General features: G+C 31.8%; 5 protein-coding genes across 9 annotated transcripts; 3 read left to right on the top strand and 2 right to left on the bottom strand.

Moving 5' to 3' along the window:
- On the top strand, positions 1–5,951 carry LOC105206664. 3 transcript variants are annotated; one of them, XR_005576490.1, is made up of 7 exons: positions 1–1,473; positions 1,560–1,726; positions 2,646–2,931; positions 3,145–3,303; positions 3,418–3,627; positions 4,566–4,642; positions 5,879–5,951. XR_005576490.1 is itself a non-coding variant. In XM_039458392.1 (6 exons), the coding sequence occupies exons 1-6, from the start codon at positions 1,370–1,372 to the stop codon at positions 4,745–4,747; spliced, it is 1,101 nt and encodes a 366-aa protein (XP_039314326.1). In that variant the 5' UTR covers positions 1–1,369; the 3' UTR covers positions 4,748–4,778. The 3 variants fall into 3 exon arrangements, 2 of the variants coding, with proteins under 2 accessions (XP_039314326.1, XP_039314327.1); XM_039458392.1 differs by lacking the exon at positions 5,879–5,951 and having other exon boundaries at positions 3,418–3,620; positions 4,566–4,778; XM_039458393.1 differs by lacking the exon at positions 5,879–5,951 and having other exon boundaries at positions 4,566–4,748.
- On the bottom strand, positions 4,767–6,733 carry LOC105206655 (RCC1 domain-containing protein 1). Its single transcript, XM_011176139.3, has 7 exons — positions 6,591–6,733; positions 6,016–6,258; positions 5,748–5,938; positions 5,535–5,664; positions 5,319–5,445; positions 5,076–5,250; positions 4,767–4,988 (listed from the first exon to the last, which is right to left on the bottom strand). Exons 2-7 carry the CDS (start codon positions 6,252–6,254, stop codon positions 4,816–4,818), a joined length of 1,035 nt encoding a protein of 344 aa, XP_011174441.1. The 5' UTR covers positions 6,255–6,258; positions 6,591–6,733; the 3' UTR covers positions 4,767–4,815.
- Positions 6,664–9,546, top strand: LOC105206648 (ADP-ribosylation factor-like protein 3). The gene is made up of 5 exons (XM_011176131.3): positions 6,664–6,788; positions 7,644–7,772; positions 7,874–8,005; positions 8,522–8,758; positions 9,095–9,546. Exons 1-5 carry the CDS (start codon positions 6,786–6,788, stop codon positions 9,134–9,136), a joined length of 543 nt encoding a protein of 180 aa, XP_011174433.1. The 5' UTR covers positions 6,664–6,785; the 3' UTR covers positions 9,137–9,546.
- On the bottom strand, positions 9,538–25,370 carry LOC105206635. 3 transcript variants are annotated; one of them, XM_026131538.2, is made up of 10 exons: positions 25,070–25,370; positions 24,856–24,993; positions 24,520–24,564; positions 20,073–20,307; positions 14,409–14,586; positions 13,452–13,852; positions 12,171–12,482; positions 11,897–12,098; positions 11,270–11,512; positions 9,538–11,006 (listed from the first exon to the last, which is right to left on the bottom strand). In XM_026131538.2, the coding sequence occupies exons 2-10, from the start codon at positions 24,977–24,979 to the stop codon at positions 10,923–10,925; spliced, it is 1,824 nt and encodes a 607-aa protein (XP_025987323.2). In that variant the 5' UTR covers positions 24,980–24,993; positions 25,070–25,370; the 3' UTR covers positions 9,538–10,922. The 3 variants fall into 3 exon arrangements, with proteins under 3 accessions (XP_025987323.2, XP_025987324.2, XP_039314321.1); XM_026131539.2 differs by having other exon boundaries at positions 13,452–13,828; positions 25,070–25,352; XM_039458387.1 differs by lacking the exons at positions 24,520–24,564; positions 24,856–24,993; positions 25,070–25,370 and having other exon boundaries at positions 20,069–20,127.
- LOC120359775 lies at positions 24,978–25,520 on the top strand. Its single transcript, XM_039458783.1, has one exon. It carries the CDS (start codon positions 24,978–24,980, stop codon positions 25,518–25,520), a length of 543 nt encoding a protein of 180 aa, XP_039314717.1.

Here is a 25,520-nt window from a genome sequence, read left to right as displayed (position 1 = left end):
TACTAAGTAAGTTCATACTGCGTATTGCCTTTCTGACTTCGGTGTGAAAATATATAAATAAAAAAAGTCAGTCGCGCCGGGGCACGCGTATGTTCGCGCATACTTATTATATATTATAGTTATTAGCGTTCGAGAGAGACGAGGACTAGCTGCTTCCGCTTCTTCCTGCCAGCCTACATTGTACCTTCCTCCTTCCCTTACATTCGCCACTGCAATTCGGTCCTTTCATTCAAGAGAACTCTTCGACGGGTAAAAAAAACATTTTACAAGAGAGAAGATTGGCGACTTCCGGCTTTACATCCGATCGAAGTCGCCATGACTTTCCTTTCTCTTCTTATTTACGAGTTTTCTTGATATTTGCATTAAAGAAAAAAAATTCGCTGTGTTCCCGATTGATTAAGCTCGCTTGTTCGTCCCTGGGTAGGTGGACGCGGAAGCAGCGGACGGCAGTATCCGTCGCGAAAACTTTTTTCACGGTTCCGTAAGAAAAAGTCCCACGCCGAAGTCCGCGCGTCCCCGCCGACTGTGTCTGTTTCATGTTTTTCAATATTTGTAATTTATCGATAAAATTATAAAAGGTATCGATACATAACAGTCTAAAGTGTGCGCTACTCTACATAATAATATTATATATAAAAAGTATAAAAGTATACATTATATATATATTATATATATATACATATATATTATATATGAAAAGTATAATATATATATATTATACATACATTGGGATTGGTGAGAATATACGGTTTTTTCGCTTTGGAGTGTTATTTTCTGAAAATATTGAACAAAATATGGAAAAAAAATTAATAAAACCAATGAGTAAAAACAAAACAAATGTGATTTTTTTCTCACCCGATGTACGACACGTCGTCAGCGACAGGCAATTCTCTGTTGGATTTTGCGATTGCATTCATATCGCGTGAGCGCACAAGTGTGAATATCTGATGCAAATAACTTTATATGACGCATAACATTTCGCTTTTAATTTATAATAATATATGAAATCGTCCGACATATTAGATTTTGAAAATGATTCGGTATTTGAAGGAGAGCACAATGAATTCGTTGACAAGGATAACAAGGTTGTTTAATATATCTTTAATCTTCAATATTAGTTTGGATTTAAATAACATCTTGTTAACTTCCTGAAATTAATATACAAACAAATTTAGATTGCTCTGCAGTTATCATGTTCATACATATCAGGTGTAGATGCATGATTTACTGATTAAATTTTATTACTGCATTTATTATTGATATTTTATTATTAATTAAATTATTAATGAAAACGTTACTACGATGTAATACAATAATAATTTCGTAAGAACGTTGTTTTATCATACGGAGTTTGTTGTTGAAAGTACAGATGTTCGAAGGGATTATGTACATGCCGACTCTTCCAAACGCTTTTAACAGTCTCGTTGGAAAGACGGTGAGGATCGAAACGGAGAAGCCGCAATATATCATCGAGTTGGTGAAATTTTAGATATAACTGTTATTTAAACTTTATAAAATCTAAAATCATGAGATATTTGTTATTTAATTATACTGTATAGATTATTAGGTGATCTTTTGGGAGTTGAAGACTACAAGACGAATAAAGCTGCTTTCTGGTTTTTGGACGCTATAGCTCTTCAAGTTCTACGTTACAAAAATTGTCTAGATGATCATTATAGAAGTGTATTAATTAGCTGGCTGGCTGGAGAAATGAAATTAATTCGAGGTGATCTTATAGAATTGATATTTACCACATGAAATATTTTTTGCAGAGAAAGAGAGAGAGAGAGAATTAGAGATGTGCAAATCAAGTATTAGTGAGGCTGAATTGAATCGAATCTTTGATAGCATGTTTGAAATCAAATTGAATCGAATCGAATCTTGCAATTTTCACATCGAAGCGAATTTTCTTGATACAAATACGAATTAAAATTTTCCGAATTTATATTATGTTAATTTAATAAACGCGTATGGGGGTATTATACTACACTAAACTATACTATTTAAACTATGGGGGGATAAACGAACATTGAATACATAATGTACAAATTATAAAATATTACTATTAAAATGGTAATACTTTAGTGTACTTTATTATAAAAATATAATAGAAAAATATAATGAAACAATTTCAAATTATGTTCTAAATTCCATGAAATTATGATATAAACCCATGAAATGTTAAAATAAATTTAAAAATAATTATTTATCGTGTATACAAATTTTTGAATAGTTTATAAGATTAAGAAAAGGTAGAAAAATTTTAGAAATGGACAAGCAATTAAGCACGAGAATTGTGCTCTGATACAAGATTAATCGCGTAGTAGATATAAATGAAACAATCAAAGTCAAGGTTATCTATTTGAAGTCATATCTTCGATGATTCGAAATTTTTGAACTATTTGAATTCGAATTTGAGATTCAACTTGAATTCGAATTATTCGCACATCTCTAGAGAGAATATTTGAGAAAAAATATACATATAATATTTTTAAATATAAATAAATAGATCTGTTAAAATAAAAATTTTAATATACGTTAATTTGAATGATTACATATATAATTAAGTTTAAAATTTTAATAGAATAAATGGTATAAATTAATAATTAAAATACATTTCTGACAGACATCGAATATTTTTGTAGATAGGAAGTTACTTCGCGAGGACTTTTTTAAGGAAATGAGAATATTATTTCTCTGTGTTACTGAAAAATTATCTAGTAACGATCGATTGCTACATTGGGATGAATATTCTAAAATTATGTCACAAAATCCTTCCACCGATGCATCTGCCAATAATGAAGCGGAATATTTAATTACGAATAAATTATCTGAAAAGGAATTAATTACAAAAGATGACAAATATATGTCTCAAGAAAACAAATTTTTCTTTCTCGAACGAGAATTGAAAGATCATAACAGTTCAAACAGGTAAATTGAATAAAATATAATTCTTTATTACAGTTATACATTTTACAATATTTTATTATACCCTTTAAGATAAAGTGTTTCAATAAACTGATTAGCTGTATCTGTAACTGATATTTTATCACTGATGCAGTATCATCAGTTACTGATATAATTAATTAAATTATTGGGACATGTTTTTTCAAGTATTACATGATGTGAAGATTCTTTTTTCAGTGCAATAAATAATTTGCAAGAAAGGTCATCGATGAACGTCAAAACTTCAGAGAATTTGCGAACAGATGTATTCGCAAATTCAAACACAGCTATTGGAACTTTTAATTTAACAAATCCAAGCGATGTCCTGGATATAATTGTTGAAGCGACATACAACATGTACGTATAAGACAATATTACACATTATTTTGAATATTATTTTTACGTATGAATATTTCAATGAAAAATAATACAATATAAGATTTTATCGTTGCGTTATATTTTTCTAAACAGGTACGCTAATGAATTGCGGTATGCCCTTATATATGCAGTTTTTGCACAACCAATACAGGTACAAATCTTTCATATGCCTCACACTGTTCGATTACCACGTCAAATTAAACTCGCAGATCCTGGAGGAACATTTGATTTACAGCTTCGCGAACGATTGGAAAAAATTGCTGAAAGTCAAAGAATAAATGGCGAAAAGGTTAAAGGTAAACGGTAATGCTTTTTTATTCGTTATTTTAAATTATAATTATGTGTTTTTTATTTTGTTATAATCATGTAATAGGTTTGTCTGCAATATTACATAATAATTAAACTGACAGGTTCGTAAACGTTATTTTGAAAGAGTAATGCGTTATCGTTACTTAGAAAGTAACGATTCGTTATGTTTTCGTTACTTTCTTGTAATTTTGGATAAGATATTAGATTTTAAAGTTATATTAGTTGTTAAAAGTTATATTAGTTATTAGATATAAAGTTATTTAAAAACCAATATTTTGAAACTTAAAACTTGAAACTGCGTAACAAGCTTTCCTTTATATTAAATTTTATTTAATAATTCTTCCAATTCTTTATATTAATACTTTTGTTTCTTTAATATACTTATCTTTATATTGTAGAAAATTGCAATTTACAAACGCGCAAATTTTATCAACAATTTTTATTAAATATTATTTTTAAACATTAATGTTTTTATTAAGAATGCATTCTAATATTCATTGGCAGTATTGAAAATCTGTAGTTTACGTAACGTATTATTGATTTTCAGTATTGACAATAATAGCAATGACTGTCGGAATGCAGTTTAAAATATAAAGTACAAAATGTTTTTCAATATTTAAAATATAAAATAAATAAATAAAATTTATAATTGCATTTATTGCACGTAACCATTGATCTGGCACACTGATTGTATTTGCACATTTTGAAGAGATGTGCAAATCTATTGAATAGACACATAGAGAATAGAAAATTAAAATAACGATAAAAGTAACGACTGAATTATCGTATCCGTAAAATGGTAACAATGTTACCGTTATGAACTGAAAAACGTAACGATCATTACCAAGATAAAAATAACGATAATAGTTAGCGGCGTTACAACTAATGCGTTATTTTGCAACTCTAAAAACTGATGAATTTTTCGTTTTTAGGAAAGAAAATGATTCATGATACGAGAAAAGAGCAAATGGTTAAAGAAATGGAAATTCCTCCGCCACCACCACCTTCGATAATTGAATTAGAAAAGTTAGCCTACAATCGTCAATTTATTCTACCGCTAATAGAGGCAAATGAAGCAATGCAGATCTTTGATATGCATGCAGGGAATATGTAATACGATAAATACGAATAAATGATTGAAAGAATTTTTTTTATTTTGTAACTTGTAACAAAAATATATTATCACTCTGTAATCATCGCCATACCCCACTCGCGACATTTGAAGTTTTTCACTGTTTTAGGATCTAGCGATTGAATATCCAACTTGACAAAATTATACGGATTTTCAAAGTTTTGTTGAAGTTTTCCTAGTTGACCGTACTTGTTAGCGCCACACCCCCAAAAGCAGCTATCGTCTAAAGAAGAAACAGACATTACTTTCTTTTCTAGAAAATAAAAACTTTATTAAGATGGTTGCGTCTGTGTGAGAAGATTCATTTTACCTGTCAAACATACAGTGAAGCAATTTCCACATTCGACTTTTTTAACATTAACTTCTATAGTCTCTCCTCTGTCGTTTTTAAAATCTATTAAAGTCGGAACGGCGTAAACTTTTTTGTCTTTGCTCTCAATTCCTAATTCGCCATTTGAATTCCATCCCCAAGTGTAAAGATCACCCTATTATGTTAAATTAATTTCAATTATGAATCACATAATGATAGATACAATTAAATTAATTTACCGACCTGATCAGTGATTACGGCAGAATGCCAACCACCCGCAGATATCTGTATTACTTTCAGACCTGCTAGAGCCTCAATAAGTTTCGGATTTTCACAATCTTCTAATTCATTGTGCCCTAACTGACCACGTCTATATATCGTATAAATTATAATTACTTTATTTATTAGACAATATAAAATTTTGTAAAAATAATTTTATGCATATGTAATGTTACGTACATTCCCATCCCCATTGAGTATACATCACCATTCTCTGCTAGTAAAATGGTATGGTCAAAACCACAGGCAAGATCAACAAACCTGACTCTCTTTGGTATCTCAGCCAAAAGGGGAGCGTTAAATACTCGTCCTTAAAAAATAAAAAAAAATTTGTTAAAATTTTCTTTAACACTAACATTTAGGCTACAATGTTAGCGCATTTTTATTGCACACCTAAATTAGTTAAAACTACTGTGCATCCTGCTTGCGATAGTTTGATGGCATGTTCAGCTTGTACGTCATCGTTGTTGGAAATAAAAAGTGTTACTTTATGCCAGGAATCATCGTATATCTTGTATTTCCAGATTTCATCACGTGTGGACAAAACAACTACGCTGTCCCGACCAGGAACAGCTATTTTACAGCTGTATAAAAAGAATAAAATATTTATACAAAATAAAGAAAGATTTGATAAGAAGAAGATATTTTATGTCTCTAATACCTTCCCGATGACTCCTTTGGAATTTGCATTAAACGCGGTCTGTTTTTATCATCTTTTTCACTGATTTTACCAGTGATATACAATTTTGTATCTTGCCACAGAAGAAAATAATTCCAACCAATCTCAATGTCTGTGATTCCAGGAAATGAAATTTGAGTCAAATACGATATTGATGTGACAATCTCATCCTGGTCGGAAAAGAGTGGACTGGCATTTAAGCCAGTATAATATACTAGCATGTTTCTGTAAATAATAACACTATAATAATATAAATTATTTTTTTGTCAAATACTTTTTATTAATGTTTTATTGTTATGAGAGTTTTATTATCTCAAGTTTAAACAATTAAAATTATTTAAATATTAAATAATTAAAATAATACTAATAAATTATTTAAATTATCTAATTAAAATGATGTTATATATTTTGAAGTATGATTAAAAAAAGCAATATTTTTTTAAAAGGAAAAAGTAATAAATGAAATATATAGGTAAAACAGTATTTATTTATCTACTGTCGTTTAAGTTATAAAATTATATCGAAGAGAGTATATTATTCGCATGTGATAACTGAACTGTAGCTTCTTCGAACGGTATGAGATGCGCTGATCAGCATGTAACACCAGTTAGAATGTACAGATGTCACCATCTTCCTTGGATACCACGAAAACAACACACATTCTAATATAATGTAATGGAAAGCGTCGAAATAACGCAGTAAATCGTTCACACGTCTTCGTTCCAGTACCTGAAATATATATCAACAAGAAGATGGTAAAAAGTGTCACATGAATTAAATACAAATGCACAATATGTATTATGCACTCTTTCTTTTCCTTCCCACCACCATCTGATACACTCTTGAATGCATGAAGTATATTCGAAACATAACCTACGAAAATTTTTATTGTAGTATACAAAATGTATATTAAACGTTTATATTACACGCAAGAGGAAATTAAGAACTGCAAAACACATTTTTTAAAATAAAATAAACAATTTTTATTTTTTTTTATTGTATACAAATTCACTTTCTGTGCACTATTTGTATCTCTTTGTAAACTTACTTGAGATGACGTTGCAAGCTATATCAGACTATATCTTCATCGCCATAACTCCTATACATCTAACTAGGAAAAGGGAATTATCTTTTTTGAATTGCACATACTGATTGTGAACAAAATTCAAAATATTTCTAGCTATGTAATTTTTACACAATACTGCGATTAATTGCAAGTAATTATAACATATTGTTTGATATTTTTTATACAAAAAATTCTTGTTTTTTATAATTTATTAAAATAATATATATATGATATTAAATAATTTGATAAAAAGTTGTATTATTTATTATTTGATATATTTTAAAGTAGAACTTCTAAATTGTCATATATCACGTTTTATAATAAGATAAATAATTTTATAATGTAAAGAAAAACTTTTTTTTATATCAATTTATTAATTTAATTAATCTAATTGATATTAATATATAATTTACACACACACACACACACACACACACACACACACACACACACACACAGAATTTGTTAGTATTTAAGTTGCAAAACTGTTTGAATTTTTACGCAATAATGCTGTTCATCGGAAAAAATTAACGTTTAATATCAGGGTCTGCTTGCTATTTTACGGAAATTACGAGCAAATCCTGATAAAGAGCTACGATTGTTGCTGTTGGGTCTGGACAATGCCGGAAAGACGACTATCTTGAAATCTTTGGCAAGCGAAGATATCACGCAGGTAAGCTTTTAAATTAATCAAAAAGTAAAATATAAAAATAAACATAACATACATCTCATAAATCATATGTAATATATAAATAACGAATAAATTTTCTTAAGGTGACTCCAACACAAGGTTTTAATATAAAAAGTGTTCAGAGCGAGGGTTTCAAATTGAACGTTTGGGATATCGGTGGAGCTAGAAAAATTCGACCTTATTGGCGAAATTATTTCGAAAACACGGATGTACTCGTAAGTTTCTGTGCATTTTATGCGTATCTTTTTCTAATCTTACTCGAGGTGACGTTGCGAGCTATATCAGACTATATCTTCATCGCCATAACTCCTATACATCTAACTAGGAAAAGGGAATTATCTTCTTTCTCTCTGAATTGTGCATATACATACTGATTATAATTAACTTCCAAATTTTAATGCAAAAGTTTTTCATTAATACATGTATTTATTGATTCAAAAATTGTATGCTTGCAAATATAGTGCAAAATTCTATAAATGTGATAATAATTGTAATGATACAATTTAAATAAAGAATAATTCAATTTTTTTTTGTTTCTGTTTGTTAATTTTATTTAATAAATGGTGGTTATAAAATAATTATGATTATTCCAAAAGTATATGTATTATATTTTTATATTTATTTCAAGTTAACTTTATCTTAAAATTTGTGCAGCTATTTCAGATTTTTACCTTAATGCCTTCCTAGATAAAAATTAAATTAAAGTTTTATAATGTTTATTGGGGCAATAGATTTACGTCGTTGATAGTGCGGATATCAAAAGGCTGGAGGAAACGGGACAGGAATTGTCAGAACTTCTACTAGAAGAAAAGCTACGCGGAGTGCCATTGTTAGTATATGCGAATAAACAAGACCTGGGACACGCCGTGACGGCAGCCGAAATAGCAGAGGGACTTGGTTTACACAATATTAAGGATCGTGATTGGCAAATACAATCGTGCATCGCTACCGAGGGCAAGGGCGTGAAGGTACATATTTAGCAAATGTTTCTCTTATTCCTAAATTTTTAAATGCGATATAATAATTATAAACAAAAATATAAATATATTATTTTACCTGATTTCTATGTTTTAAAAGATAGAAGAGCATATAAGTTTTAGTATATTAATTGTTGTAAAAATAAATAATCTTAGAAATGAAAAATTTAAATTTATAATTTATAATTTTCAAGAAGTTTAATTTTTATGGGGAATTATTGTCCGCGTAAAAAAGTTGCGCATATAAAAAATATTAGACATATTAAAATAAATTGATTTATATATTATTAATTGTACTTTTAGAAATAAATTTTTCTTTATTTTCAGGAAGGTTTAGAGTGGGCATGCAAGAACATTAAAAGGAAGTAGTAAGCACGCCGGAGAAGTCGAGAGACTCGGTTGACGTTTATGCCACATTAGGGCGCACGAAAGGAACAGGTTTACACCATTCCCCATTGTACATTTCACACATGATCTTTATTTATCTTTTAACTACTATTTACAAAAAGTTATTGAGAACATTGTTGTGGATTCGGTATGAACGTACGAATGTCGAACGTGGGTCTCATCGAACCAGTCGTCAATCCGTCATATCGAACGTATTCAGTTGTCGGACTTCCGTCCATTTCGGACTCGAGAAGTTCTATTTTTCGCATAATAGCGAGTCCATAAATTATATACTGCAAACTAACGTGCCTTCTTGATGTTTTAACTTATAGATTTAGAATTTTTATAGATTCATCTAGTAAGAAGTAATAAAGAGATGGAAAAAGAGGAAAGACACGATATGTAATTCATATAGGTACAATTATTAATACAATAGTTATACGTTATGATATAGAGATTTGAGCACCACGTGTTATTGCGCTCGCGAGGAAAAATCACGGAAACGCGCTAAAGTATAAATGTGCAGCATGCACAAAGTATCCATGACTGCACTTCCATTTATCTAAATCGACGAATATATACTGTATAAGCAATGAAAAGGAATTGCAATTCGATTAATGCTGTGGATTTAACAGCTTTTCATTAGAGCTAACTGAAGTCTGTACCATTCTGACATATTTACGGTTACAATATTACAATATTTTCGCATGATGCGCGGCTATTGGATCCGTTCTGCGGTTATTTACCAGGATAATATTATATTGACAATTAATTTCCAGTATCTTTGAAAATTCTCTTAATGACGTTTCAATGTGAAAGCGTAAGTCTTTTAACATTTAGGAAGTTTAATTTTATCCTATGATATTTTAATCAATACATTTATCACATTAGCGGCACAGTTTTACTTCCGATACATTCAAAATGGAAAAATTTTCAGAAAAATTTTTTTACATTATCATTTATGGTCTTAATTGCCTATCCTTTAAAATGAAAATATCTTACGATATTTTTTGTCATCCCAATCGCACGAATGAGATCATTGCAGTTCGCAATAATTAAAGCATTACATATATTGATAATTAAAAATGATACGTGCGCATGAGATGATAAAATTATGACACCAATTTGTTCTAAAGAGAAAAGAAAAAAATAAATATAGGTAAAAATATTAGTAAAAGATATTGATTTCATTTTTAATGTCATTAAGAGAAGCATTAAACTTAGTGCAATTTTCTTAAATGTTATTCTTATTTCTAAATGTAATTATCCATTCAAAAACGTCGAAAAAATTGGAAGCCTTTTGCGTACATCATATGTTCCTTTTGAGAAGTCTTAATTCTCGAGCACGAACTTATTTATAAAATTATAAATAACACAAAGATCTAAAGAACATTTGAATTTAGACCGTATTAGGTATAAGAAAACGTCTTCTAGATATTCACGGCATTCCTCTAAGCGTTTTCATCTCTGGTTACGTTTTATTAACATTAGCTATTTAAAACTGATACTTTATAACATCTTTGTACATGTAAAGAAAACGTAGAGACATTCTTTAATAGTCTAGTCGTTTCTATTAAATCGACTCCGCCGCAATCATCAACGCAATTTTAGACGTATTTTATTTTTTTTTTGTGCAATGAATACGATGGAATTATAGAATAAATAAAAACACGGCTTCGCGGCACGTCTCTTCTAATCGTAGAGGCGACTCTTATCAATGTCTTTCACAGATCGTTATCGAGCTAAACTTAAAGTTATCGAGCTAAACTTAAAGTTCGCTATGAATGTTTTCTGTAGTAGTCACTCGGATCTCCTCTTCGTGGAAAGCAGTGCAATCCGCTGGGTATTTAGTCTGAAAGCAAAATGAGAAAAGAATCCAGATTAAGTTATAATCAGGATAACGCGAGTAATCAGCGGAACAAATATAGATATTTTCATTAGCAAAGATCTTTGTTAACTATCCTTTTTCAAGTGCCCTTCTCTGTCTCGACGTTTTCGTTATAATCTTAATTAAAATTAGTTATAAACAATTTATTGTAACTTAAACTAGTTTTTTCTTTAATTTTAAAATTTAGATAATAAAATACATTTCCTCATTAATTATAGTTTACTCACGATGCATCCCTCATGCTCCATGATGGCTCCATAGAGGGGCCAGAATTGAGTTCCTAACTTATTACTGACTGCCCAAGCTGCGGGGAAACTTGCTGCCCTCAATAATGTTTTACGCACGCGTGCAAATATCTCGTCCATTATGTTGCCACTGGCCTCTTGTTGTCGACTCCCTTCATTAATGGTACATAATATTTGACTAGCACATTGCGGCACTTTCGTCGCCCATTTGTACGCTCGATACGACTAGAAACAAATATTTGTGAGAAATCATATGAAAACTTAATTAATATAAATTTCAACTCGATACCAATTATATGAGAAAATTACAATTCTTTGTCCAGCAAATACCAAGTGACAGTTATAAAATGTTACAGTTATACAACACTCTTGTTATATAACGGTTACATTGTTAAATAGGAAATTATAATATTTGTATACAATTGTAACTTGATGTTTGCTGGGATACTTTAACTGCGGTACTAATCATTTCAGTTTTTAAAAAGCCCTAAATTTTAATCAAACCAATTTATAATCTTAGGCAATAAAACAAGAAAAAATAAAAAGAAAACCAAGTTTGCAATATGTCTATGTATAATAAATTTACTATATCGGAGAAGTTATATTTACCTTGAGAATAGGACCGATAAAATCGTTATTAATAACATCGCTTAATCTGTTGCTTAGCTCTCGTGCATTTATTCGGGACATGATAAATCCTTTTTCAGAGGCCAAGCCTACTAATTCTTGGAAATACGATACTGCTGGCTTTACGTATACCGAACTGTCGATGTTCATGTTTAAGTACCTCTTTGCCATTCCATTTGTTAATCTAAACAAGAAATTTTACGTTGTCTATTGTGCACATTTGCAAAAAAAAAAAAAAATTAAACGTTATACTTGCCTGGACAGACTCTCCGCTGGTTTTGTAGCATCAAACATCATTGATTTTGGGAATCCCTGAGACTTTAGAAAACTATTACCGACGAATTGTGCGGTTGTAAGATAACGCTGCTGATTCGCCGGATCAGAAATGTGAGACATCCATTCGGCCAGAAAATTCGTGAGCGACTTAATCCACCTTCGACGTATACTAGGATGTTCAAAACTGTCTAGGATCTTCTCCCATAGGATGTTGCCCTTTTTGTCCATCATTTGAGCAATTACTGTCGATAGACCGCTTGTCTTCCATAATGCACGTGCAAGTTCCGAATTACTAAAATACAAGAAAATATTCTCAATTACAAAAAGGATATCGATAAATTACATTTATAAATGTTATTCTTAATATTTTTTAATTATTCTTATTTTCTTCTTCAAGTTATGAGTTGCCATCTTCGTACAAAGTTTTCAAGCTAAAGGAAATGTTTCCGGCAAGAAAAAGAAGTAGTTTTATCGCGCAAGTCCCAGCTAAAAGTTAGTCCCTCCATATATGTAATAATTCAACAAAAACAAGCGTAGCATTAAACGATTTTATTACAGAGTGTATTTTTTACGATAATCTATTATTGTAAAAAAGTAAGGAAAATATTCTACGCATACCAAAAATATGAGATAAAAACGTCGTTTGTGATTACGAAACATTTTTTACGTGGACTGTACGTACGTCACATGTGTAACAACGTCACTCTGATATCGAGTTGACAGTAACTTTTGCAGATTGCGAATATTACACATAAATGTAAATATTATATTTATGAACTTTTAGGAGAATATTTCGAAAAAATTACTAAATGTCAGAAATAAACGAACAAGCTGGATATCCTAATGAAACATTTTGGAAAGCAAAGAGTGTTCGCCCTTCATATGTCTCGTGAAAATTTCAATCTTTCTAAAGCTTTGTAATTAATATTTGCTTGGTTATTCCCCGTGTTCTTTGTTTTAGACGATTCGTATTATATTTATCTACAGACCTCTAATTTTTATGCAAATTTGTAAATACCATTTTTGCGCTTTGAAAACATACTGTCTCTACAAGTCTTACAGCATTAGAGAAAAATACTAAATTCAAATGCAATTATCTCTTGAACGTGCCTGATTGTCGCTCTAAGAATTACGTTATAGAGAATGTCATTATTTTTAAATGGGAAAAGCTTCAAACAAATTTTAAGAAAGTCATTTTGCGATAAAACTACCTTAATATTTATATTGTCATCGCATTTTTATCATAAAGTTGGTGTACTACCTGAAGTGTTCCCACGCGACGTGAATATTTTCCAATATCGGTGGCAAGAACCAGGAGTGCCCTGAATGATCTCTATGCCCGCCATCGACGTCGTTTACTCCATGACCCAGGGCATCTAGAAGCATTGGCATGAGACCCATTGCCATCTCGCTATTCGCATTTTGTTGCAAGAACATGCTGCCCATGCTAACTATGCTGCCCCAGTCTATGCCGGATTCCTCCTTCCCGTCCTCCCCTCTTGCCGATCTCTTAGCAGGATTAAAAGCGCTCAGAAGCGAACCCACCATTGACATGTCGAAACCTTGATTGTTCTCTCCACCTCCTATCAAATTACTGAGCCCGGAGATGATCTGGCCGACACCGTCCGTCGAAGATTTCTTATCGAACATCATGTCACGAATCTGTTAATCCACACTTTCTTTATCCGAATATTTGTATCCAATCGTATTTTTAAAATACTCTGTTTAAAAGAATCACTAGGAAACGATAGGAATCGATACATTCTGCGTAAAAATTTTATCGTTTTATATTTTAATTATCGTTTCACTTTTCCTTTTTCAAAAGAAATGTTATCATTCTTTATAATTATATAAAGTAGATTTAATCGTTGGAATACGATAGAATTTTTATATTAATTTATTGTTTTTTTGATTTAATAGATTTTATTGTAAATATAAATGATTAAAACTATCGTAATCAATTGCGTATTTAAACTGCTAATTTATAACTATGATTATTTAAAAATAATTGAACATTTCCTATCGTTTTCTATTTTCTTTTTAACTGGATGGATATAAAATAAACATAATTTTTACTTTTAATATTTATGATGGATTTTTTAACGTGTTAAGATAGAATGAAATCGAGACCCAGGAAACAGTTAAAGTGAAAAAGATCGAATAAAATGAAGTTGCATTAGATAATTTTTTGAAGAGTGCACGAAAATTTTCGTCCTACCTGCTTGCCGGATTCTGAAAACGTCTGGGCCATGTCGTCGAGCGACTTTTGGGAAAAGAGATTTTTGGCTTCCTCTATGAAGACGCTTGACGCATCATCCTCGTTATTCTTTTCAGAGCCCGTCAGCCCGATTAGTACTAATAGAAGACACGTCCTCGACCACCACATCCTTCCGTTTCTGTAACACAACATTTGGTTAGCGTGACTATCTGTGCTACAGTCTGACGATATTCTTGCTGAATAATCATCGAGGACTCGGCGCCGCATCTGCAATTTAATGATGTGCAATTGCAACGAAGCCTCATTTGCATTCTGATCAAAAACAGAGATCCTCGAGAGGAGTCGTTGACCTTATTGGTGGACTCGGATTCTGGCCGAGTTATTTTTAGAAGAAACCTTCCGCGAGGTCGTTGTCGCAAGGATTTAAAACGCGGACGACATACCGGAAACGTTTCGGCTCATGGCAACGCGGATACCGTTTTTCCTTCAACTCCTTCACTAGTGTTGGTGTATTATATTTATGCGCATATTTTCACGAGGTATATGAAAGCGTTGATGACGAAAGCGTTGAGTCAGCGCACAAAAAAACGCAGTGTATAAGTGTATAACTAGAAAATGAAATGCAATTATATTTTTACGTACAATGAACAGTACAGATACATATGTATAGAATGACTACACATATTGGCGAGTACCATTTACAGAATAAAAATTTGTTCTCAGAGTCGATCTGTTCTTAACTATATTTATTTAATGAGTATTTATAATTTTTGTCATTTTGGTAATTTAAATTTTATAATTTATCAATGTTTGTGTAACTGGAGAATACAAAGATGAATTTGGAAAAAATGAATTAGTTAGGCGTTTAGCAGGCAGTAAAGTCCAAGCCTTCATTTAATTTACTAACATAATTCTATTTCTGGTCATAACTACTTTCTATAGTGACAAACAGATATTGTCGCTTATCATTGTCAAGCGTCCTACAGGATCAGAATCATAGCAACTGTCATAAACGAAGACAATGACGATAAATGATTGGGGCAACTCTAGTGTATACTAACGCGCAATTTGAGTACCGTAAACCGCATGAAATTGACATTCTCCAGCTGGAGTAACGATTCGGCCTAACGGTACGAACTGTTAGTCATCGTTACTCCAACGCGTTGAAATCGTGAATGGCAAGTCGAAAGAATAAGGAGCCGATTCAACTGTCACATCTTCGGGTAAACATATCTCAATATTGTGTAACATTGATAAATATTAAACAGTCCAGAAGTGGAAGCAAGAAATTTATTATAGACCGTACGAATTGCTTACTTCAGCATGAAACGATGTTTTAAATATGAAACATCTTAATTTTTTGAATTAATCGTAGTGTGTTATCTCCCTTAATATCTCTTGTCTCTTGGATTTTGAGTAATTTTAAATATTACTAAGTCACAGAGAATGATATTAGTTACTGTTCAGTTTAATTATTCGACGATGTAGGAAAGTGTGTCAGAATATATAATCTTATCACTGGACGTAACAGGAAGTTGACGATGCACGTAAAAAGAAATGCGATGAATTCCCTTGCAAGAAGAAGCAAAAAAAAGTGTATGGAAGTTGCGTCACTTTTAATTAACCTTATTGCTTGCTGCATTTTGTAATTGTCTTTGAGAGCCGCGTATAAAAGTAAGAAACACGGAAGCTACCTCGTTCTCAGATTGTCGAGAGGGAAAGCGCATGCGAGATTTTTGCAATAGTCGCACGCGCGGCACGTGATCAAGAAGAAGAAGAAGAAGAAGCAATGACCGCCTTATTCGTGGAATTAAAATCATACAGTTGCATATTATTTTTTTCTGCACGATAAGTAGATTATCAATAAGCGGATGTCAGCGATTTAACGGCACAATATTGTTGCTTCTGAAGTAACCTGGTTTCAAAATTGTGACGACACATTTATGACGAACCTCGCCGAAAGACGTTCCGTGTAAATTACTGCAGTAACGATGACCAGGATATAACGGTATAATTTTATACAAATAATATGCTGAAATGCAATATATAATTATGTTATTACAAAAATTAGATTAGATATTTTTATAATTAAGGTGGCCTTAAAAATTAAAGCGATTAGGAAGTAATTGTGGAAGCTATTGATAACCAGACCATTTGACATATTAATTGTAGGTATTTTGCTATTTGATATCACAAAAAATTGTTATCTTTTTACATAATAAATGAATGTTTTCTTGGGTTGTTTCCATCTTTAAAGATGTATGTGTCATGTGTATTACTAAAAATTCAAAGTTTCATAAATTATTTTATTATTATGTTTGAGTTTTTGGTAACAGTTTGAGCATAATTTTTTTATTGATTTAAAAGTTATACTTAATTATTTTTGCTCTTGATTTTTGATATAAAATCGCGTTTTGTAATACTTATAAAAATTTGATGAGAAAATAGCATTATAAATTAAATTGAACTTTTTTTATACATACAAACAAAATTTATATTCGTGTAAAAGATGATTTGGACTTATTTGTTTAAAAGTTTATTTAAAATTACACCAAAATACGGTCATTTTTGCTACACAAGACATTATAAATTAAATTTTTCATTGTTTCCTTCTTTATAGTCTTAGGATAAATTCGGATATTTGACAATTAAAAATGTTATTGTTAATTAAAAAAAAAGAATAAATCTATGAAACTTGTTATTTTAGAATTTCTACTTTTAATATTAGAGCCAAAACATTAATATTTTATACATCCGTATTTTTTATGTACTTTTATTTACAATGATGAACTATTAATTTTACATTAATAGCATAGTTATTGATATAGATAATTGGATAAGAAAAATATAATTAGTTTAAATTAAAAAAACTGCTGAATAAAATTGTATCAATTTTTTACGAAGGAGTAGCTAAAATATATTTTAATACACAATTACATAAGATCGCTATGTCATCCAATTTACAGTTATATTTATACATAATTTGGTCAATTTTAAATGAAATTATATGATTATTTTAAGAATACAGGTACAGTGACTTGCTTATCATTGCACCGATAAGGGAAAACCTTGGATGACTAAGACAACAGGCATTACTAAGGCACTAGTTTTGCCTTTATCGTAAATATTAGCAATAAATGACAAAAAAACGTTTAAGTTTCATACAAAATTTTCCTTGCGCATTATCAATTATTTGTTTGTATAATTATAATTACAAATTTATAATTACAAAGAGAATTACACTATTCTTTAATACTGATCATATTTTTCTGGTGAACGGTAAAAAACAATTTTTATTACCTATACGTGAAGAAGATAGCGATGGAAATTACGTTTCATACATTTTACATTGTGTTTTATTACACGTGTTTTATTAATTATATTTTACTTTTTTCAATCTTTTTTAGAATTTTACGATCGGACAATCTGATTTTTGATATAAAAATAATTGAATACATCTCAACAATAATATATTGCATTTATAAATAAATCTGTATAAATAAAAGAATAAACCTGGGTGTGTGTGTGTGTGTGTGTGCGTGCACGCACACGTTCACGCACATGCACATGCATACAGAATGCTCATTAAATACTCTAAAAGATTTCAAAGGATGATTTCTCACATTAATGCAAAATAAAAATTTTTCATATAACCATAACATTTGAAACAACTTAGTTTCAAAGATACAAAGTCAAAGTTAAAGAAAAAAATTTCAAAAATTACTAGAGTTATTATGAAATATATACAAAATTTAATCAAAATAATTCAAAGAAAATTACATTTATACGTACAGATGTATATATAAATAAAATAAAGAGAGAAAGAGAGAGAGAGAGAGAGAGATGCATGCAAACTTGAATGCAAGGTATTTACGTTCCAGTATTTTGGATCATATGTTAGTTCAAGTTCAAGCACGTGAGACGTCCTTTCTCTTACGCATAGCCATCGAGGTAGCGGAACAGTTACTTAACATCTCGGAAATAGTCAGTCAGCTCGTAAACTTCACCAACGTGATCAGCAAGACAAACGAATCCCTCATAGATTGCAATTACACGCATAGTGGCGTGCGCGCGCGAGCGAGCGCGGCGGAATTGCCGGTTGAAAAATTCGCGTGGCCGCGCCAGCAGCAACGGTAGTCGCAGTCAAGTAGAGCGTGTTCGATGGTGTTGCCAATGTGGAAAGGCGATACGATCATTGAAGCTCAAATTGCCGTTACGTTATTTATGATGGGAAAATTTTGCGTGTACCTCGAGAAAAGTTACATCAATCGAGGGTTGATTTGCGAAATGTCCACAATTAATTCTTTTTTAATTAATGGAATACTACGTTACTGTTCTTTGTACCGCAACGAGGATATGATGAGCGTCTAATGTGCCAAGTGTAATGAAAGCTATAGCTACTGTGTATTTTAATATAATATAAAATTCATTAATTTAATTAATTAATATATAATTTAATTTATTCATTAAATATTTATATAATTTAAAACATTAAATATTATTTATTTATAAATGATTTATTTAAAAGGTTAAAAAGATAAATTGAAAATCAAAAAGGGGAATTATTAAAATTTAATTTTATATTGAGTTTTTGTATTTTATTTTATTAAAATTTATATGATTTTTTTATAAATTATTATTTTTATTTATTATATTAAAATGTAACAATATTAGAACATAAAACTAGAAATCTATATTAGCAAAACAAAGTTAGACTTTTAAACATGTACACGACATTTCATTCTGACACTGAACGAAAAAAGATGTCTCCACGTGAAAGATGAGTACGATTTCTATAAGAAGTTACAATTTCAATTTTATTTTTTTATTTGCGTCTAATTATTACGTTCGTCGAAAATGAGCGAATTTGTTGTAACGTCTAATTTTGTTTCGATTATATTGATTTATATTAATACGGTGATCTAGCACGGTATGCTGATCTCTCGTTAACTCTTCATGTATTATATTAATTTTTAAAGCTACACTATTGTGATTTTTATTGTGTGGTATTATAACATTTTCGTCAACTAAACAAATCTTAATGAAATGCTTAATGTATGCTGCAGTAACGTATGTTAAACGGAATGTGGGTTACAAGAACGTATTTGATTAAAAAAGATAACTGTGAAGTAGGATATAACTATAAGAAATAATAAAATGCAATATAATGAACATTGAGACGAACAAATATATTTCGATATTTGTCATATTTTTCCCAATTTCACAACTGTCACGCTTGCAATTTGAATAAAGCTCTACCAGCAAGCTTCCCTAAAGTACGAAATTTCAACTCGACACTTTTTACGTTTTCACATTCAGATGATCTACTTTCACGTCAATCCCACGAACTCGTAAAGATACGTAAACGTCCAAGCATGTTAAGAATCCAAGCGCTCTTGAGGGTTCCGGATAAAAAAAATGGCTTTCTTTCTGCTTTATCTTCGGGATAAAGATCACATTAATGAAAAGCTTGCGTATAACAATTCTTGTATTCCTCCACGTACCTTTTAGACCAGACCAATGGAAAATTTATGGGCTCTATCTGTGTCGGACTGCGAATGAGCTATGCGCGCGTATGGTTCCTCAGGAGCTCGTGCACCTGACACGACGAAGGTTGTGGCGTGACTGGTGTCAGACGTAGCCCGTCGAACGGTACTTACCTACCTGAGCAAGTCCCCTGGCTCTGGAGCGTAGAAGCCGGCATTACAATGCACTACCAGCACGCTTTCGACTCGATGCAGATCTCTGCACCACGACTGGAATGTTATCCGCACTTTTGCGTGAATTCTCGCGTCTCTGCTCCGAAAGCTTCGAGGCATTATTCTCAAGAGCACGTTTGGATTTTTGTTCGTCGATGCGGCGTACATCGAGCATTTAAATCTCGAACGGTTCTGCAATGCTGATAGTTTTACAAATTAGATTAGCAATTAAATTTTGCATTTATTATACGGAAATTATTCTTCTTTTGGCAATTAAATATATAGAGAATCCTATTGCAAATTTGTTTAACGTCAGAAGTTTAAACAAGTAGGTTTTGCGATTACGGACAACGATATGTTCAAATAAATAAATTTGAAAATTAAAAACAAATACAATTTCAAGGCTCTTATGAATAATAATTCAAATAAAACAAGACGAGCTAAAGAGCCGTGCTGGGTGTTGTGCGCCAAGAAACAAACAAATACCAAATAAATGTAAACGTTTCGACCTTTAGTCAACGGTCTTCTTCAGTACAAGAACTTAGATTCGAATATGAAAATATGACATCCGCTTACAAAATCCTTTTTCGTTTTCGTTTCTCACTCGTGTTAGAACATTCTTATTAACCTCTTACAAGATGTAGTTTTCAGAAGTCATAGATCATGCTCCGAAAACGATATCTATTCACGGTCCTCGAGATTATCATTTAGACTACGGCGTTCCCGACACATCGACGAATTTTGTAAGCGGATGTCGCATTTTCATATTCGAATCTAAGTTCTTGTACAGAAGACCGTTGATTAAAGGTCAAAACGTTTACATTTATTTGGCATTTGTTTGTTTTTGGCGCACAACACCCAGCACGGCTCCTTAGCTCGTCTTGTTTTATTTAAATAAATTTGCTTCGCAAATATTTCACCTAATGTAAGATTATTGGAGTATTTAGGAATTTCTATTTCTGTGAATATTTATTATTTCCTCGTTACTTAGATATTTTTTTATATTAATCGGAAATATATGGCGATTGTACGTTATGTGATGTACGCAATTCTGTCATATACTATATGTGTCATGTATGCCATAATATGCAGTTCTTAACAATTATAACTGTTTATAAGATGGCTCTTGCATCACAGCTGATAATACAATAGGGTCTATTAACGTTAAATACGCTCCATGATTTTAGATAAACATCTGATGTTCCCATCTGATGCAGACATCACAGCTTCGAGTAACGCCGTGAACGATCTAATCGACAATATACCGTCAATAATGCCAATTGCAATGAATGAACGTTTGGAAATGCGGCAGTGAAAATTACCGTTATTGAGATCGGGCTAGCTCTGCCAGTTTTTATCCGGGTCGCGGTATGTAAATTACAGCTGCTCAATGTACTTCCCTTCCAAAGTTCAACGAAATACCTTACGATCTAGGTGGAGAAATTCCAGATACGGATGGGAATAAAGAAGTCTTATTGTGGGGATAAAAAAGTTCTTCGTCATGCCCTTCCCTCAAAGTCACCGTAACAGATTCGAATAAGTACTGCTTCGAAAGTACGCAACTGCCTTGCGGTGTAAAACCGGCTTCGATACAGATACACACAAAAGCGTCTTTCGGCAGTCAGTCGATGACCCCGCGAGGGATTAGGGAACGCGCGCGTTCCGATGAAGGTGTACCGGGCTCTTCTCCCGGTACCAAGGTCATCTCTGTGCACTGCGCACGGAATAACGTGAAGCGATCTCTTGATGAGAGAGAGAAAGAGAGAGAGAGAGAGAGAGAGAGAGAGGGGGGGGGGACGTTTAACCGGTTACGAGCTGTGACTTGACGCCAATTTTTGAGTAACTGGCGATTATAGCTCGTTGGTATTCCATCCTGTTTGCTCCGCCCAAGGACTAATTGTGATTCTTTCGTGTTAGAACAACGAACTTTTAACTTCAGTAACGGGACCAAAATAACCGTTTTTTTTTTTTCTAAAGCTGCAAAAGACGACTACGCAACTATCGTCTCCTTCCGTAAGACAAAGATAGGGAATACGCATGTTTCATTCACTCATTAATGCAATGCAATTTTGTACAACGTATCTAGAGATGGAATTTAATATTAAAGAAGTTGAAATAGCAAACGCTGTATACTTACGATTAAAGGAAAATCGAACAAATTGTAGATCGTAGCAAATATGTATGTCGCAATTTTTCAGCATCTTTGTTCTACGTCGAAGTATAATATACGGCATTTAGATTCGCGGTTCATAAATAAAAAATTAGAGAGGGAAAATTCTAGTCTCCTTCCGTAACGTTGGTACACGGATCTATGTGCATTTTTTATGAGAGACAAGAAGATTTGAAGCTTCAAATATTTTTACAAGAGAAAAGAAGAGACCTGCTATCAATATACGTCTGCTCGGTTTCATTGTGTACATGCATCAAGATAGAGGTTTTGTAGACCGCGACATTCGTAGCGTGTACGGCTTTTTTCAAGAAAAGATACATTCCGCGGGGTCTCGCGAAAAGTCAGCACGACTGGAGACAGTCGCACGTGAATAAAAGATGCAATACAGTGGTATCTTCGAAAAGAAGTTGAGAATACTTCTGTGTGTTGCGTCTTAATTTGACGATCACATACTTGCGACAAGAGTCCCCGGATTCGGAATGTTTTTCCATAGAGACGTTACCGTGACGCTGTCGGTGCACAGATTTGCTCTCAGTTGCGTGGGCATTTGGCCAGTGAGGGAGAGAAACATCTTTATGGACCTCAGATGGATTATCGCCATATTTTTGGAAGCAAGTACCGTTACATAGGTCATTCCTTTTCATAAACTTCAATACAATATTAATTTTATTTTGACATTACAATTAATATCAATGATTAATAGATAAATATTTTAGCATCACATGCATAAAATAACTTTTAATCATGCTAACTAGGTACATTAAAATATCTCTACTAACAGTGTCAACAGATATTTAATAAACGAGAATTTTTTTTTAACAGAGAATTTTTTGTTATTTAAATTTGTACAATATTTCATGCTAAATATAGTTACTTGGTATACTATATTATTCTCGTATTTTGATTATACAATTTCGGTGAAATTGCAGTTAAAATACAAATGAAGACAATAAATTTCTTAAACTCTGTATTCATATTTTTGTACATTTTCTTGTGTGATTTAATGCAGAAATGATTAATTTTACAAATTTATTACATGACGCGGTTCCACAAAGTCAAATAATTACCATTATACCGTTAAACGATTTTTTACGTGTAAACTAAAAATAAAATTTTAAAAACATAAATAAGAACTAGAAAGCTTCTTATATCAAAGAATATAGCAAGTTTATCGCTTTGAATTTTGCAATAATTGTTTTCCATAAAAATGTGAGTATCCAACAAAATGATCCAACAACTTCAACATAGTAGGCAATAACCCAACATCCTATTTTTTTTTTTAACATGAGTCATCTGTATAAAATACAAGTTAATATATGTGAGGATTCCTATAAGCCTTTCACTTTGATGTAAAACGTTTTTTGTCGATTTATTATACAAATACATCATGCTGTTTCGCAACATGTAGCGCGACATGTATGAAGATTAGATCAGTTTACTAACTTAATAGATAGATTTTCTAATTTCCTGTCTCTTTTATTCTCTTATTTTTTCCTCATATGATTTTTACTATCTCTTATAACGTGTTTTAATGACAAGTGTGCTAGTTTATGGTAAACCGTAATTTTATGTAAAACTGATTATGAGAAGAATAAAAAAGAGAAAAATACAAATAAAACAATTTTAGAACGACGTAAACATATAAAAAGATGTAATATTATTAATAATTTACTCACTATTGTTTAAACTATACAATTTGAAAAAGAATATCGTGTAAATTTTAATCTTGCATTCAAAGAATTCGTTTATGGCAGATTTTATGTAGAAAGAAGATATAAATATGTCAACTATATGGATTTTTTATTAGTATTAATAAGTGCAATTAGTTTTCGAGAAATAAAGATATCACTTTAGAAAATTTATATCGGTATTAAAAATTTTTCTTTATTATTATGTATATATTATCCATAATAAGAAGGGGATGACAGAATACCATTTTGTTTTTTTAAAATAATTTAGTAAATATTAACGCGCCACAATTCTTATCAACATCAGTTTGTTAGCCATAGATGTCTATATCCAATATTATTCTATCACCAATTAATCTATAAAAATTCCTTGGCTGTATAGAACGAACATAACTTACACTTTACTAAGGAGGGAAAAACGTTTGCGGTTTTACGCTCAAATGGCTCACGATCTTTTTTTATACTACAAGATATAACTTTATATGTCAAATTCATAAACACATTACGGCATACATTAAATTCACAATAAAGTTAAAAAATTATATTCAACATACTTGTCAAAATTATGTAGAGTATAAATATGTAAAAATTGCTGCTACCTGCAAAAATTCAATTTTTATAAAAACACAGTGAACACTAACGACTAGTAACCATTTTACAATGTCAAAATAGATTGTAACAAACTAATTTTAACGCTTGTCCTTAGAATTTATCGTGAATATGTGATATGAGTGATATTTCACTACTTCTCGTCTGATGATCGACGTTTTTTTTTTCCAAATAATTTTTTGAATAATCTATTATTGCAATATGCATGACAATAAATTATTGATTTTTTTTTATTTTTTAGGCGATTCCAATGTGCGTTTATTTCGCCGAAATCTACATACACTGTAATGGTGCGAAAAGATCTTTCGACTGGGTGACACCGGGTGCCGCCGCCACTTTAGCCCTTACAAGGCTGATCACACCTCGTATCCATCGAGGAGAATTACTCGAGATAGTCACTTCCATGGTGGACGATTGGACTATGCAGAAAGAAAAAAAAATTCGCTGGATTATGAAGAAATACGCGACAATGTCGACACGCGTGACAGTGCTTACTTTCATTATGGTGGCCATCATATTGGGTGTTTATATCGCTATGGCGATATCAGCAGTTACCACAAAAAGGCAACATCCTGATAACGAGATCAATGTAAGCGTGAGCGATGAAGCAGAAAGTCAGTCCTGTGTGTTTCGGAGCGAGTCGTCGCATCAGGCGTTTATGGTCATTCAGGCAATGCAGATGTTCACCACTTGTATAATAACTTTTGGTACCACTAGTTTCTTCTTCGGACTGGCTATGCACCTCTGCGCCCAATTTGACGCGTTGAGTATCAAACTAACCGAATTCCGAGTCAGTAACGCTCATCGCGTGATATCTGAAGCAGTCCAAAGGCATTGTCAGCTTATCCGGCTAGCCGAGTGTATGGAGGAGTCATTTAATGCGAACGTTTTGATGTACTTGTTCGTTACCAGTTTTCTCATGTGTATAGATGGTAATATGCCTTGA

The sequence above is a fragment of the Solenopsis invicta genome, chromosome 16, assembly GCF_016802725.1.
Source record: "Solenopsis invicta isolate M01_SB chromosome 16, UNIL_Sinv_3.0, whole genome shotgun sequence".
NCBI classification, from domain to species: Eukaryota; Metazoa; Arthropoda; class Insecta; order Hymenoptera; family Formicidae; genus Solenopsis; species Solenopsis invicta.
The sequence above is the reverse complement of the archived record's forward strand: the minus strand, read 5'-3'. Positions and strand labels throughout refer to the sequence as shown.